Here is a 15,806-nt window from a genome sequence, read left to right as displayed (position 1 = left end):
TGTTATTGATCACTCCCAGATTTGGAAACATCTGCAATCAGTGATATCATTACTACATCCACCCCAGCAGCGGTTGTAAAGCCTTCCATCCACTCACTCCTCAGGTTTTTCTTTATTGGATGAAGAGGCTGAAATGTGGCCCTGGAGTGACCAACAGATCAGGTGGGGTCACCCTTGTAGATTCATCCATCCCAGAGTAACACAAGCACCAAGAAGATAGAAGCCCCTCCGCCCATCAACTCTCCCCCATCTTCCAATATGATCTTGGCTGATCTGCCCCAGATCTCCCCCTTTTCTGTGTCAGTTACTCTGACCCTTCAATCCTCCAACCCTTCACAAATATATTTTCTACCATGTGGCGGTAGAAAGTGGTAGAAAGCGGTAGAAAGTGTGAGCTTATTCAAGTTCTTGGGTATGAACATCTCAGAGGATCTAACCTGGGCACACCAGTGGCTCCAGTTCATCAGGAGCTTGAGGAGATTTGGTTTGTCACCAAAGACCTTTACAAATTTTGCAAAGATGTACAACAGAGAGCATTTTGACTAGTTGCATCACTGTCTGGTATGGAGGGTCCAATGCACAAGATTGAAAAAATGCTGTAGAAGGTTATAGACTCATCCAGCTCCATCAGGGGCATAAGCCACCCCACCATCAAGGACATCTTCAAATGCCGGTGCCTCAAGAAGGAGACATCTGTCATTAAGGATCCTTATCATCCGGGACATTCCCTCTTCTCATTACTGTTATCAGGGAAGAGGTTCAGGAGCCTGGAGACGCACACTTGATGTTTTAGGAATAGCTTCTTCCCCTCTGCCATTAAATTTCTGAATAGACCATGAACACTACCTCACTATCCTATTTTGCACTATTTATTTATGTATTTATTTATTTTTATTGTGATATAGTAATTGTTTTATGTCTTGCACTGTACTGCTGCCACAAGAAAATACATTTCACAATGTGGTGGTGATAATAAACGGGACTCTGATTCTGTTTCTGCTCCTTAAATACCCACATCCCTGCGGGGTAGAGAGCTCCAAAGATCCCCGCTTACTACACTGTCTATCCTATAGCTATTTGGTATCCTGTCCACTCAGGAATCCTTTCAGGATCACGATACACTGCGACTGTGAGGGATGGTTCAATCGCACCTCAGCTCCTGACAGGAAGGTGAGGAGACTTAGACCACACCTGCTCTTGTAAACTCTCAGTGTCACATTGGACATGATTGGCTAGGTGGCTGGAATGTTTTGCAGCTTATTTGCATTTTCCAAAATGGCTGCCACACTGAGAAATGGTTTGCTCATTGTCAGTATTTCCAGTATGGATATTGTTTTCTTATTGTCACTTTGTACTGGAATACAGTGAAAAGCTTGGCTTAAGTACTTTGATGTGGTACAAAGGAAAAGTAGTAAGAGAATGCAGAATATTCATGGGATAGTCCTGATGAAGGGTTTCAACCCAAACCATCAACTGTTCGTTTCCCTCCATTGGTGCTGCCTGACCTGCTGAGTTCCTCCAGCATCTTGTGTGTGTTGCTGCAGAATATAGTGTTATAGTATAACGCAGCCTGTCAATAGATTCTCCAGCACACATCAATAGAAGTTTTGGGTGTCATGCCGAATCTTCGCAAACTTCTAAGCAAGTAGAGGCGCTGCTGTGCTTTCTTCAAAATTTCACTTACTTGCTGGTCCCAGGACAGGGCGTCTGAAATGATAACCCCAAGGAATTTCAAATTGCTGACCCTCTCTAACTCTGCTACACCGATGAGGACTGGCTCATGGACCTCCAGTTTCCTCCTCCTGAAGTCAAGAATCGGCTCCTTGGTCTTGCTGACATTGAGTAAGAGTTTCCCACAGACATTGTAGCTACAACACTCCAGCCAGACATGGTCCTGTGGTCCACAACAGCCAAGCTGGCTTATGTTGTGGAATTGACAGTATCATGGGAAGATGGCGTTGAAGAAGCTTATGAGAGGAAAATGACCAAGTACTCTGAACTGGAAACTGAAGCTGCTCAGAACGGCTGGAAGACCAAGATTTTCCCTGTAGAAATGGGATGCAGGGGATTCATGGCTACATCTATGACCAGTCTACTGAAGAAGATGGGGGTGAGGGGTTATTCACTCCAATGAGCAAACAAGTCCTTGTCAAATGCAGCAGAGAAAAGCAGTAACTGGATTTGGATTAAAAGGAAAGACAACAGCTGGGCTGCAAGATGAAGACAGGAGGGTACGGAACTGAGGGGGGTGTATCTGGGACACCAGGTAGCACCGTTGAGCCCTCTGGAGACGTCGTGGGCTTATCAACACAACGTCAAAGAAGGAGGGTGCCCACCTGATGACCCCGATGAGGTACCTACTCTCGTCACCACTCCAAGCCCACTGCCAACATCGTGAGTGCCGACTTATCATAGGGGTTGAAACACCAAGTCCTAGTGGCTCTACTACTGTACTGATGCTGTGGCACTACTCAGCCGGATTTTGAATCTCCCTCCTTCGTCACCAACTTTGATTCGGCCAACAACACTGGTGTTGTCAGCAAACTTGAATATGGCATTGGAGCTGTGCTCAGCCACACAGTCATAAGTGTAGAGTGAGCAGAGCAGGGGGCTAAATGCACAGATCCTTGTGGTGCAACTGTGCTGATGGAGATTGTGGAGATGTTGTTGCCAATCCAAACTGACTGGAGTCTGCAAGTGAGGAAATTAAGGATCCAATTGCACAAGGAGGTATTAAGGCCAAGGTCTTGAAACTTATTGATTAGTTTTGAGGGGATGGTAGTATTGAACGCCGAGCTGTAGTTGATAAAGAGCATCTTGTTGTCCAGATGTTCCAGGGTTGAGTGAAGAGCCAATGAAATGGCATCTGCTGTTGACCTGTTCTGTTGGTGGGCAAAATGGAGCAGATCCAAGTTGCTTCTCAGATAGGACTTGTTATGGTTCATCACCAATTTCTCAAAACACTTTATCACAGTGGATGTAAGTGCTACTGGGTCATTGTCAATTGAGGTAGATTACTACATTATTCTTAGGCACCAGTATAATTGGAGCCTACTCGAAACATATGGATACCTCAGACTGTCGAAGTGAGAGGTTAAAGTTCTCGGTGAATGCTCCAGGTCCTTAGTACCTGGCCAGGTGCCTCATCTGGGCCGGATGCTTTCTGTGGGCCCACCCTCCTGAAAGATACTGTCACATCAGTCTTAGAGACTGAAATCACAGGATCATCAGGACTGTGAGAGTTCGGGATGGCTTCTCCATGTTTTGATGATCAAAGTGAGAATAGAAGGCATTGAGCTCACCTGGAAGCGAAGCCCTGCTGTCTCCCATGTCACTTGATTTAACTTTGTAAGAGGTGATAGTATTCAAGCCCTGAAACACCTATTGAGCATCCTTCAGTGATCAAGTTTAGTCTGGACTTGCTACTTCACCTGTGAGATGGCTTTGCGGAGTTCATACCTGGACCTCTTGTAACTTTCTTGGTCGCCTGACTTGAATGTATCTGATTTGGCCCTCAGCTGATTGCGGATCTCATGGTTCATCCAGGGCTTTTGGTTGGGGAAGAATCTGAATGATTTTGTGTGGACACTCTCGTCTATAACTATTTTTATGAAGTCTGTGACTCAGAGAAAAGCCACGCGTTCATGGGGAGGAAGTACAAGCTCATATAGACGGTGCCGGAATTGAACTCTGAACTCTGACATTGTGAACTGTAATATCATCGTGCTACTGTGGTGCCCATAAATAATTTTTGAGATGGTGCAAAGGAAAAGCAATAACAGAATGCAGAATATTCATGGGGTAGTCCTGATGAAGGGTCTCACTCCAAAACATCGACTGTCCATTTCCCTCAGAAGATGCTGCCCGACCTGCTGAGTTCTGTCCAGCATTTTGTGTGCAGAATATAGGGTTACAGTTACAGAGAATGGTAAATCGGTTTGTTATTTTCACCTTCTAAAGAAATACAATTGTTCACAATCTCACACACATTAATATTGGGGAAAATGAGACTTCCTGAATTTCATAAAGCCCTAAACTCTATAAAGCTCTGCTTAGACCACACTTGGAGTATTGTGTTCAGTTCTGGTCGCCTCATTATAGGAAGAACATGGAAGCTTTCAAGAGGGTGCAGAGGAGATTTATCGGGGTGCTGCCTGCATTGGAGAGCATGTTTTATGAGGATAGGTTGAGTGCACCTGGGCTTTTCTTTTTGGACTGAAGGAGGATGAGAGGTGGCTTCATAGAGGTGTACAAGATGATAAGAGGCATAGATCAAGTAGATAGCCAGAAACTTTTTTCCCAGGGTGGACATGGCTAATCCATGGAGGCAGAATTTTAAGGTGATTGTGGGAAAGTATAGGTTGGATGTCAGAGGTAGGCTTTTTACATAGAGGTGGGTACATGGATGCCCTGCTAGGGGTGGCAATACAGGCAGATACATTTGGGGCACTTAAGAAAATCTTAGACACATGGATGATAGAAAAATGGAGGGCCATGTAGGAGGAATTGATCTTAGAGTAGGTTAAAAGATTGGCATAACATCATGAGATGAAGGGCCTTAACTGTGTTGTACTATGTTCTATATTCCATGGTTAAACTTGGAATGGAGTGGTGATGAGAGAAATATTTATCATCTCATCAGCTTCCACAGAATGACTGGATTTCCACCACAGAAAAAATCTGAAATAGCATTGCTATTTCCAGATACACCAACCCTCATGAACTTCTTCCCACACTCTTCCTTTTCCATACATCTCCAATAACGAAAGCCTGATAAGATTAGAGCAGCCAGACAACCACTTCTGTCTTGTTTCTAATGAAGAAGATTATATCCCGTTACTCTGTCTCTGTCCAAACTAGTGCTGACATGAGATTAAACTGTTTTCAGTGAATGATAATTCATCTTGAAATAAACATAAGATTAAGTAACTCTGAACGAGCGGAGAGAGTTGATGACAGGAGTCTATCAGTCACAACTATGTGAAAGTAGATTATCAGTTTCCTGGGGTCACAAGTTTGGCAATCTGCTTTATTTGCTAATCGCTGGAGAAGTTGTCCAGTTTAGTTACTCACTGAATTCTGCAGAGAGACAGAGATCGTTACAGTATAGAAAGAGACTAGTTTAGAGGCATAGAGTCACAGAGCATTACAGATGAGGAACAGACCCTTCAGCCCATCTAGTCCATGCCAAACTGTTATTTAGCCTAGTCCCATCGACCTGCACCTGGAGCCTCCTATACCACTCTCATCCAAATTTCTCTCAAATGTTGAAATCAAACCTGCAACCATCACTTCCACTGGCAGTTCGGCCACACTCTCACCACCCTCTGAGTGAAGGAGTTCCCCCCCAGGTCCTTTCACCTTTCACCTATGGCTTCTAGTTCTAGTCTCAACTGACATAAGTGGAGAACACCTGTTTGCATTTTGTATACCTCTATCAAATCTCCCCCCATTTTCCTACACTCCAGGGAGTAAAGTCCAAACCTATTCAACCTTTCCCTATAACTCAGGTCCTCAAGTCCAAGTAACACCTTGTATATTTTCTCTGTATTCTTTCAATCTTATCGACACCTGTATTTGGCTCAGCTAATCCATATTGCTGTTTATTTTATTTATTGAGATACAGCGCGGAATAGGCCCTTCAAGCCGTGCTGCCCAGCAATCCCCCGATTTAACCCATGCCTAATCATGGGATAACTTACAATGACCAATTAACCTACCAAGGGACTGTGGGAGGAAACCGGAACACCCACTGGAAAGCCAGGCAGTCACGGGGAGAACGTACAAACTCCTTACAGGGCAGTGGCGGGAATTGAACTCTGGTCGCCGGTACTGTAAAGCATTGCGCTAACCACTATGCTACCGTGCTACCCGAATCTCCCACCTATATCATTGCAGCTTATCAGCAATTTATTTTAAATGAACTCTTAATCCTTTCTACTTCATGCATCCTCTCAACCAGGATTCCTGTGGTAACAAGATTCCCATTTTCACCACTCCCTAGGGAAAGAGGATCCTCCCAATTGTAGATATGGCTCTTGGTCTGTGCAGAATGTGAGCAGTTTGTCAGTTTGTCATTGGCATCATGAGACCTAGGCGTTCTGGTCAGTGTTTGACATTTCTGAGTACCAGTTAGGGTTTATTAGCCAAGGATGGTACCATTGGCTAGATCTAGAAACGACACTCTTTTATTGTCAGCAATACACCATAGTCACCGGACACACTGTTTTCCCTTTTTCCCAATATGGCATTGTGGACCAATTGGCGTTTATAAGGCATCCCTCATTGCACCGAGAGAGTCGTATGCACCACCTTCTTGAACCACCAGCTGTTTGATCCAAGTGAGTGGCTCCCTCGGGAAGCAATTAAAAGATAAACCAAAAGATATGGCACAATTTCCACAGGTTGGCCAGACAAAGTAAGGAAGGACTGATTCCCTTCCACCTTAAGTGCACCTGTTTTCAACAATCCAATACTTTTCCCCTTACTCCTGAGAGTTAAATAAAGAGTGCTTCAAATTCTCAGATTACCATGATAAGAGTGAATTTATGGTCACCAGACATTTAGTCTAAGCTTCCGGATTGCAAGATCAGCACCATGCTCCTCAGAGGGAAATTGGAACTCAGCCTCCGTTTATATACTTAAGCTTATTGCTGAGGGCAAGAGATTGAATGAAGGCTGGCTCTCAGCCATCCTAAGGGTCTGGATAGTGTGAAGATGATATTTCCCCCTGTGGGAGAATCTGGAACCAGGGGCCACTGTTTAAAAATAACAGGTTTTAAGACAGAGATGAGACCAAGTTATTTTTTTCTTAAGGTGAGTGGTGAGTCTTTGAAACTCTCTTCCTCAAGGGCAGTGGAAGCAGAGTCCGTGAATATCTTTAAGGCAGAGCTAGGATAGGTTCTCGATAAGCAAGCAAGGGGGGTGAGATGTTACTGAAAAATGAAGAGCTGAGGTCACAATCAGATTAGCTAAGACCTTATTGAATGTTGGAACAGGCTCAAGGAGCCGAGAGGACTATTCCTGCTCTTATTTTCTTAAGACCTTAAGGTCATAAGACATAGGTACAGAATTAGGCCATTTGGTTCACTGTGCAAATTCAATCCTAGCTGATTTATTTTTCCTCTCAACCCCATTCTACTGCTTCTTCCCTGTAAGTTTGACACCCTGACTAATCCAGAAATTATCAACCTCCACTTTAAATGTACCTAATTATCTGGCCTCTGTGACCATCTGTGTCAATGGATTTCACAGTTTCACCATCTTCTGGCTAAAGAAATCCCTCCTTATCTCTGTTCTAAAGGGACATCACTCTGTTCTGAGGCTGTGCCCTTTAGTCTCTGACTGCCCCACTACAGGAAACATCCTCTCCACATCCAGTCTGATCAGGCCTTTCAATATTCAATAAGTTTCAATGAGATTCCCCTCTCATTCTTCTAAACACCAGCGAAGAGTCGAGTACAGGTCCAGAGCCATCAAACGTCTATTAATATGAGAAATTTGGTTCAGCCATTTTGGAGCAGAATAGCTAATAGTATGAGAATTTTGTTTTGAAGGAAACCAAGAACAGCAAGTCTGTACCTGGAGTAAATGCAAAGCTGGATAAGTGCTGGTTTAAAAACTTATGGCACAGATACGGTCCAAATGTTCTTCCCATAGTTGAACAGAGTAGTGGAACAGGGAAGTATGTCTAGGGAGATATCCTTGCAGCAGACACCCTTGAGATGCAGGTGAAGAGCTGCCCAATTATAGATAGAAACACATGGCAGCAAAAGCGAGGAATGTCACTGTGTCACTCAAAATGGAAACGGGTCTTTTGGAAGTCTCTGCCGGTCATCAATGACTCATTTGCACAGATCTTCCACTATACCTATCATCTGTCCCCAGATTCTACCACTCATCTTTGCACAAAGGGCAAGTTACACCTACTAGCCCACCGACCCACGCATCTTTGGGAGGTGGGTGGAGACCAGAGTCACCAGGGGAAACTCCACACAGTCAAACAGTACTTACTTCATTCTGGCTCCTTTGTTTTCCTTTACTAATTCTCCAGACTCACTTTCTATAGGACCGATATTAGATTTGTTAACTTTACAAAATACATATTTATGGAAACTCTCACTGTTTTTCATTTCTAACTGGCTTCATCCCAAACTCTCATTGCTCTGTCCAGTTTAATCTTTCATTCGCACTTTGCGGTTTTTCATCTTCCGTCCAGTTTCTTGACCAGGCATCCATCTTGGCCGAATAATGTGTTTATTTATTAAGTCTGTTACTACTCTTAGTTTATTTAGTGAACCACGGGTATTTTCTTTCTCATTGGAATGTATCTGTTCTGTGTATTCTGAACGATTCCCATCAACATCTGCCACTGTGTCTCCACTGACTAAACCCAGCTCACTTTAGCCAGCTCTGCTTGTTGTCCCCTCTTTGTCATTCTTATGTAAGTTTAAAATACTTTTCTCGGACCCACTCCTCTCTCTCCCCGACTGAACGTAAGATTCAATCAACTTCTGATCGCTGCTACTGAGAGGTCATTGATACTGTCTCATTGTACAATACCTGGTCTAGTGTAGACTGCTCTCTGCTTGGTTCTAGAGTGTGCTGTTCTACAGAATCGCCCTGAAAACATTGTGAACTGCCCATCCGCACAGCATGCGTACATCTGAGTTTCTAGTCTACTGTATGAATAGACTGAAACTTCCCCACTCACTTCACTCTGCCTTTCTGACAAGCTCCCATTACTTTTGTTCACTCTTCTACGGCCTGTACAGCATTCTCACAAGCAACTTTAAGCCCTTTATTGTTCCCTGTAACAGCTGATTCTCCCCACATTCCCACCAACTCCCCGTAGGTCAGGATTAAATCCGGATCTCTGGAACTGGGGGGAACAGGAACTCTATAACTCCTTAATTGCCAGAATGGGTGGTTTCTTCATGCTCCCATGCTTCACTCTACTTCAAGGCCCCGCTACTAATACTTCCCAACAGCACGCCCGTCCCCTCGATGGCACTTACCATTGGTCACCGTCCTCCTGGCAATCTCCCACAGCACAAGACCAAATGCCCAGACATCTGTCCACTTGTACGACTCAAAACGATCGGTGCGGATAGTCTCATCCAGGACCTCTGGGGCCATGTAACGCTTGGTCCCCACTTTAGGGTTGTTTCCAATGTCCAGGAAGTCGTTGTTCTGAGAGTGCATGACAGCCAAACCTGTAGTGCGGTGAAGGAGAATGTTACGATGATTTGGAAAACGTTACGTCAGACTGAGGCACAGACATATCAAGGAAGGGAAGATCGGATTTGGTCAATGCGTGTGGCTGTCGCCAGTGTACTTAGAAAACTTAACCTCAATACTGCTCAGGTACAGCTCCCCCAGGAAGTGGGAAAATATGCCACCACCATTCTAGAGGCCCACAAAGCCCCCACCAATACCTGTGCCAGGAAGGAGAGCACAACCCTGGCACAACTAGTTGTTACAATCAAATGCAGTGTTCATACAAAGCATTCATCTGATTCAATGCCCTGTGCAACACTTCTGTAAAAAAAAATGCGTCTGAACCGGTCACCCGACCCACTCATCCACATTCTCACAGCCAAGTCTGACTCTCATTGTTTGCGCGTTCTTCCCCCTTGTAAGTTTATTATCAAAGTACATATATATGAATCCATATACTACCCCGAGATTAATTTTCTTGCGAGCATTCTCAGTAGAATAAAGAAATACAATAGAATCAATGAAAAACTACACGGAAAGGCTGACGGCCAACGAATGTGCAAGATGTGTCGACCTGTTACCAATTGCTTGCCGCTGATTAGATAGAGAACAGTTACTGATGATTGTTTACCGATTGTGTCCAGCCAGCTTGCTGCCAACAAACAAACAAAATGATGCTCATTGACTATTGACTGTGATCTGACAGTTCACAGCTTGACAGCTGATTTGCAGGCGTTTCACTGCTTGTGTACAGACAACCTGCTGTTGATTTACAATCAACTGTCTGGTGATTTATAGACACCTTACTGCTGATCACATTTTGGCATATTTACAGGCAACTTGCTGCTGAGGCAACTGATTGCATTCGGCCAACTTACCCCTCATCTACAGGTAATGTTGCGTATTTACAGGCAATGTGCAGTTTATTTACAGGCGACTTGCTGTTTATTTACAGGCAATGTGCAGTTTATTTACAGGCGACTTGCTGTTTATTTACAGGCAACGTGCAGTTTATTTACAGGCGACTTGCTGTTTATTTACAGGCAATGTGCTGTTTATTTACAGGCGACTTGCTGTTGACTGACAGGCAACTTACTGCAAATTGATTGCTGCCTGCATTGGGCCAATCTGCTATTGTTTTACAGTCGACTTGTTGCTGATTGACTACTGATAGCATTTTGTTAATTTAATCAGGAATCCTGATGAAGGGTCTCAGCCCAAAACGGTATTTCTTTATTCCCCTCATCAGATGCTGCCTGACCTGCTAAGTTCCTCCAGCATTTGGATTTACAGGTGATCTGTTATTGATCTACAGAAAACTGGACACTGATTGACCGGACAAACTGCTGTTGATTTGCAGGTAATTTGCTTCTTGTTCTTGCTTTGCGGCTCATTGGCTACTGATTGCTTTCAACCAATAAGCTGTTGAGCAGAAGCAGCTTGCTGCTGAACATTACAGGCAACGTGCTCATTGGACAGCATTTGTACACTTGCAACCTGTCAACATTGTCCGTGGATTTAATCTTGGCAATTAGCTGATTGGACAAGACAGCATCTAGACTCAGTTGCTGGCAGGATAATGTTTGTATTTAGACCCTGCTTAATTGACTAAAGTGGTAATTTGCATTAAATTGGCTGTTGCATGTGATTAGGCAGTTGCTACTGATTGGCTAAAACTTGCTAATCACTCGCAACTTGTTTCTCATTGGCTTTCATTTGCATAAAGCCAATTGTTACTGCTGATTTGCTGGCAAATGCATGCATGCAATTTTGCTGTCAGTTGTCAAATCATTGCATCAGACAGCTTGCTACTGATTGGCTATCAAATGCATACAAGTGATTTGCTGAAAGTGTACAATAATCTTGTTCCTTGTTGGTTAATATTTCATTATGGCAGTTCACTCCACACAAGAACTTAGTGCATGCAGGAAACTGGCGCTTTTTTTTGCACGTTTGTCCTTCAAGACTGGCCTCACGGTATGCCTAGAAACACAAACCGGTTGAGGGATCTTCCACGCACAGCATCATCCTTATCACCTGCACAACAAAAGCACCAAGAAAGAGTAGCTCACCAGACTTGTGTCACGTTTTAACATGGATCACTTTGAACAGTGGTTGTTAAGTTGATACACACAGCACTAAGTTTGTGTGCGGCAGTAACTGAGCGACAAAGTCATTTGTTCTGCTGGTAATTTTATCTCCTTACGGAGCCATGAAATACAGAGTGACAGGGAAACTGGCATTCCACTGCACCTTTCACAACCCTGACAGCTTTGCAGTCACTTTTTAAAGTGGTGAGAGTTTTGAAATGTACCTATACGCACGCAGAAAGCCAGTGCATGCAATACCAACCAGAAAGTCAGCACTGGTAATGTTGATAGAGGGAGGAGCATTGGCTAGACCATCAGTGCTACTTCCCAAAATCTTCTTTAAAATAGTGCTGTGGGAAGCTGCTCTCTCAGTGGTTTCAGTGTTTATGCCACCGTGTGCGATTGAGTCAACTTTATTTGATGCAATTACAGGGGTGCTTCCAACAACCCAAACTAATGCAGCAGAACAGAGAGGGGGGATTTTAATTTAACACTGTACTTGAAGGATAACACCTCCATCAGCACTGCACTGGATTATACAACCTCTCTCGGTCCCAGAACACGTTTCACACAGTCAGGAAAACTCACTAACACTCTACTTTCTGAGGAGGCTGGACTGCACATCCATACTCACGTCAATCTGTAGATGCACACTAGAGAGCATCCTAACACGCTGCGTCACTGCATGGTACGGAAACTACACTGTGGCGGACTGGAAGGTTCGACACCGGGCAGTCAAAACTGCCCAACACATCACTGGCACCAGCCTACCCGCCGTCAAAGAGGTATACACACAAGGGTGCCAGAAAAAGGACAGTAAAACAGTTACTTTCCCCAAGTAGTAAGATTGATTAACACCTCCACCCACTAACCCACCCCTCCACACCCTCAACCACCACTACTTTATCATCTCCTGTTGTCACCTCATGCACAGACACTCCTGTGCCTCCCAAAATACAATCAATCTGTGTATATAAGCTATCTATATATTTGTATTGATTGTGTTTTTTATTGTGTTCTTTATCTTATTGTGTTTTTGATGCAGCATCAGTTCTTCTTGTACTAGAAATGAGCCCATGCTCTCCAATTACTCCCAAGTGACCAATTACCCTACTAACTCCATACGTCTTTGGAGTGTGGGAGGAAACCGGAGCACCCGGACGAAACCCAGGTGGTCATATGGGGAACGTACAAACTCCTTACCGACAGCAGCCGGAATTGAACCTGTGAGGTTGTGTGCTGACCGCTAAGCTACCGTGCCGCCCATGAAAACCATCAGGAGATTTTATGAGAGAGAAAGGAGGGAACGTGAATAAGGAAACTTCAAAACACAATAACAATATACTATGATGGCGTGTCATCCCCGAGCTGACTCGATCAAAATAACCAGTGCACTCAATGATATCCTCATCCTTTCTTTCCTTCCCAACAGCACTGTGGGAGAACCTTCAGAAGAAGGACTGTAGCAGTTCAAAGAGATGGCTCCCCCCACCCCCCCCCCACCTTTTCGAGGGCAGTGGGGAGATGGGGAATAGGGGAATAAATGCTGGTCTTGCCGTTGATGCCCGCGTTCTATCGCATTACTTTAATGAAAGCTTGTATTTTAGTTCATTTTGCAGACAAACGAGCGCTGTGTTCAGGCTCACCTGTTCAGAGGTGGTGAGCGGAGTCTGGGCAGTGTGCCAACTACAACAGACCGCCAGTGCCCCCTGAGGGAGAAAAGATCAGCCGAGGTTCCTGCGCCTCACCACAATTCCAGAAAACTCGGTCAGAATATGGGTGTGTTTGTGGGTGTGCAAGTGCAGTTGCGAGTGCAAATGAGAGTGTGTACACACGTGTGCCTAAATATGTGTGCTTGAAAGTGAGTGTTTGTGTGTGCTAATTTCTGAAGGTGTCCAGGATTTGGCCTGCTCACTCTCACTCTCTTGGTAGAAGACCTTCTGTTGGGGCCTCTACATCCATTTTGCCTGAATGTTGAAGCAAGGGGCGCAGCCTCAGAATGCAAGGATGTCCCTTTCGAACAGGGGTGAGGGGTAATTTCTTTAGCAAGAGGGTGGTGAATCTGTGGAGTTCATTGCCACAGACGGCTATAGAGACCAAGTCATTGGGTAGATTTAAAGTGGAGGTTGCTAGGTTCTTGATTAGTAAGGGCATTAAAGGTTACAAGGGGAAGGAAGGAGAATCAGGTTGAGAGGGACAATAAATCAACTATGGTGGAACAGTGAAGGAGACTCGATGGGCCAAATGGCCTAATTCTGCTCCTATGTCTTATGGTCTAAAAGGGGGATCCAATTGGAAAGGAAGCTGCCCATGATGTTGAACACCTCATTAACAGAGAGCAGAGTGGCTGTGTAAGTTTTGATCAATGGCGGGCAGGTAGGAAGCAGCATCAGTAAAGCAGGTAGACAGTCATCACTGGCCACCAGGATGTCAGGACCCCTGCATCCATGTCCAGGGGTGTGGGCAGTGGGCTGAAGCAGCCTTCCGAGACACAGGAGCACTGGGGTTATTGATGTGCAGGAAAATGCTTGGAACAAGAAGGGAACTGAAGCTTCTTTGTGACTGGAAGACAAAACGTAAGGTGAAGAATGTTGAACCGTGAAGAACTGAGCAGGATGTTGCTTTGCTTGTTTACCCAACTTCGTTAAAGGAGCCACTGGAGAGAGCATATCTGGAGAGTAGTTGTTACCTAAGTCTGCTATGCAGCATTGCTTGTTTCTCTTGACAAGAATATTCCTGCTTTTCAGGTCCCGGTGGGCGATGGCTGCTTTGCCCGGTGTTCCAATGATTTCTGCGTGTAAGTGGACCAGGCCGCTGATGATGGAAAGTGCAAGCTTCATGCAGCCCTGCGTGTTGACAGCGTTGCACTGAAGGTAGTCGTACAGTGATCCGTTCTCATGGTAGTGAGTTATGAGCCAGAGCTGGGTGCTTGAGTTTCTGGACGTCATGTCTGAGGCGATGAAGCCTGGGGAGGGAGGAGGCAAGCACAACTGGTTAGAATGTGTTGGGCATCCCAAAATTTTCATGCTGTGTCACGGAGTACGGCAAGTGGGAGAGGAGTTAGGTGGGGAGGAGTGGGGGGTTTGCTCATGTTCCACAGAATGGACATTATGAACCCACTGGCCCAAGAAAGTGTTTTTGTTCCACACTAGTTCTTCCCATCCTACTCTCTCACTCTGTCAGCAAATCCTCATGTGCATTTCTCTCCCTCTTGTATGAGCGCGTTTTCCCTGAAATGCATCAGCGTGTCCCATTACAGGAGAGACATGGAGGCCTTGGAAAGGGCACAAGGATGCTGCCTGGATTTGAGAGCATGTCTTATGAGGATAGATTCAGCGAGCTAGGGCTTTTCTCTCTGGACCGAAGGAGGATGAGAGGTGACTTGATAGAGGTGTACAAGATGGCAAAAGGCATAGATGAAGTGGAGAGACAGAGTCTTTTTGCCAGGGTGAAAATGGCTAATATTAAGGGGCATAAGTTTTATGTGATTGCAGGAAAGTAGAGGGAGGATGTCAGAAACAGATTTTTTTTTATACAGAAAGTGATTGAGTGCGTGGAACACCCTGCCATGGGTGGTGGTAGAGGCAGATACATTGGGGACATTTAAGAAACTGGCATGTAGATAGGCACATAGATGATAGAAAAATGGAAGGCTACATGGGAGGGAAGATTTAGATTGTTCTTAAGGTAGGCTAAAAGTTCGGGACAACATTATGGGCTGAAGGGCCTGTACTGTGCTGTACTGTTCAATGTTCTAAAGGGTATGAACTATAAGGAGAGGCAGGAGAAACTTGGGTGGTTTTCTTTTCAGCATCAGAGACTGAGGGGGGAACTGATGGAAGTACAGGTTGACCACTGATTTTCCAGAAACTGACGGTTCAGCACCACTTTTAATTACAAGGCCAAGTATTGCTCATTATTCATGAAATGTATGTTAGAGGAGGTGAGCGCTGGCAATTCTGTACTTATTAAAGAATTTAACACGAAGGACATTCTTTGGTTCATTACTCGAGGATGGGGGAAGGTAGAAGCGTCAACACTAAAGCTGAATGTTTGATAATGTGCCTGAAGAAAAACTTGACGATGATTTTACAGGAGAAAGCAGTTGTTCATGATTTGTTTGTGTATAATCAAAGATATAGCAAGTAGTTGAGAATCAGTTCAAAATCAAATAAACTGCAGATGACGGAATTCTGAAATAAAAACAGAAACTGTTAGAAACTCTCAGCAGGTCAGCCAGTCGAGGGAAGAACAGGGTTAAGGTTTCAGACCTGGGAAAGAGAGAGAAAAATGTTTTTCAGAAAGAGAGAAGATGATGGAGACGACTGGATGGGACAAGGAAAATAGCTGTGATAGGGTGAGGCCAGTGTTGCCATGGGGATGTTCGAACAATTCGTGCTGCATTTAGAAGATGACAAAGAAATGTTGTGTGTTGCAAGCTGTTGCCAGACTATGCTAATTGAGAGAGAAAAAGTCCTGAGTCGACATCACAGAGAC

General features: G+C 44.6%; 1 protein-coding gene across 2 annotated transcripts in view; it reads right to left on the bottom strand.

The window, feature by feature from the left end:
- LOC132384726 (activin receptor type-1-like) overlaps window positions 1-15,806 on the bottom strand; it is a 119,026-nt gene that overhangs the window by 36,420 nt on the left and 66,800 nt on the right. For both annotated transcript variants that reach the window (XM_059956139.1, XM_059956138.1), the window contains exons 9-10: window positions 13,999-14,274; window positions 9,018-9,215 (exon numbers count right to left, since the gene is read on the bottom strand). In XM_059956139.1, the coding sequence (XP_059812122.1) occupies window positions 9,018-9,215; window positions 13,999-14,274 (474 nt within the window). The remainder of the gene's footprint in view (window positions 1-9,017; window positions 9,216-13,998; window positions 14,275-15,806) is intronic.

Source organism: Hypanus sabinus, chromosome X1, assembly GCF_030144855.1.
Source record: "Hypanus sabinus isolate sHypSab1 chromosome X1, sHypSab1.hap1, whole genome shotgun sequence".
Taxonomy (NCBI): domain Eukaryota; kingdom Metazoa; phylum Chordata; class Chondrichthyes; order Myliobatiformes; family Dasyatidae; genus Hypanus; species Hypanus sabinus.
Note: the sequence above shows the minus strand (reverse complement) of the source record. Positions and strands in the feature narration are given on the sequence as shown.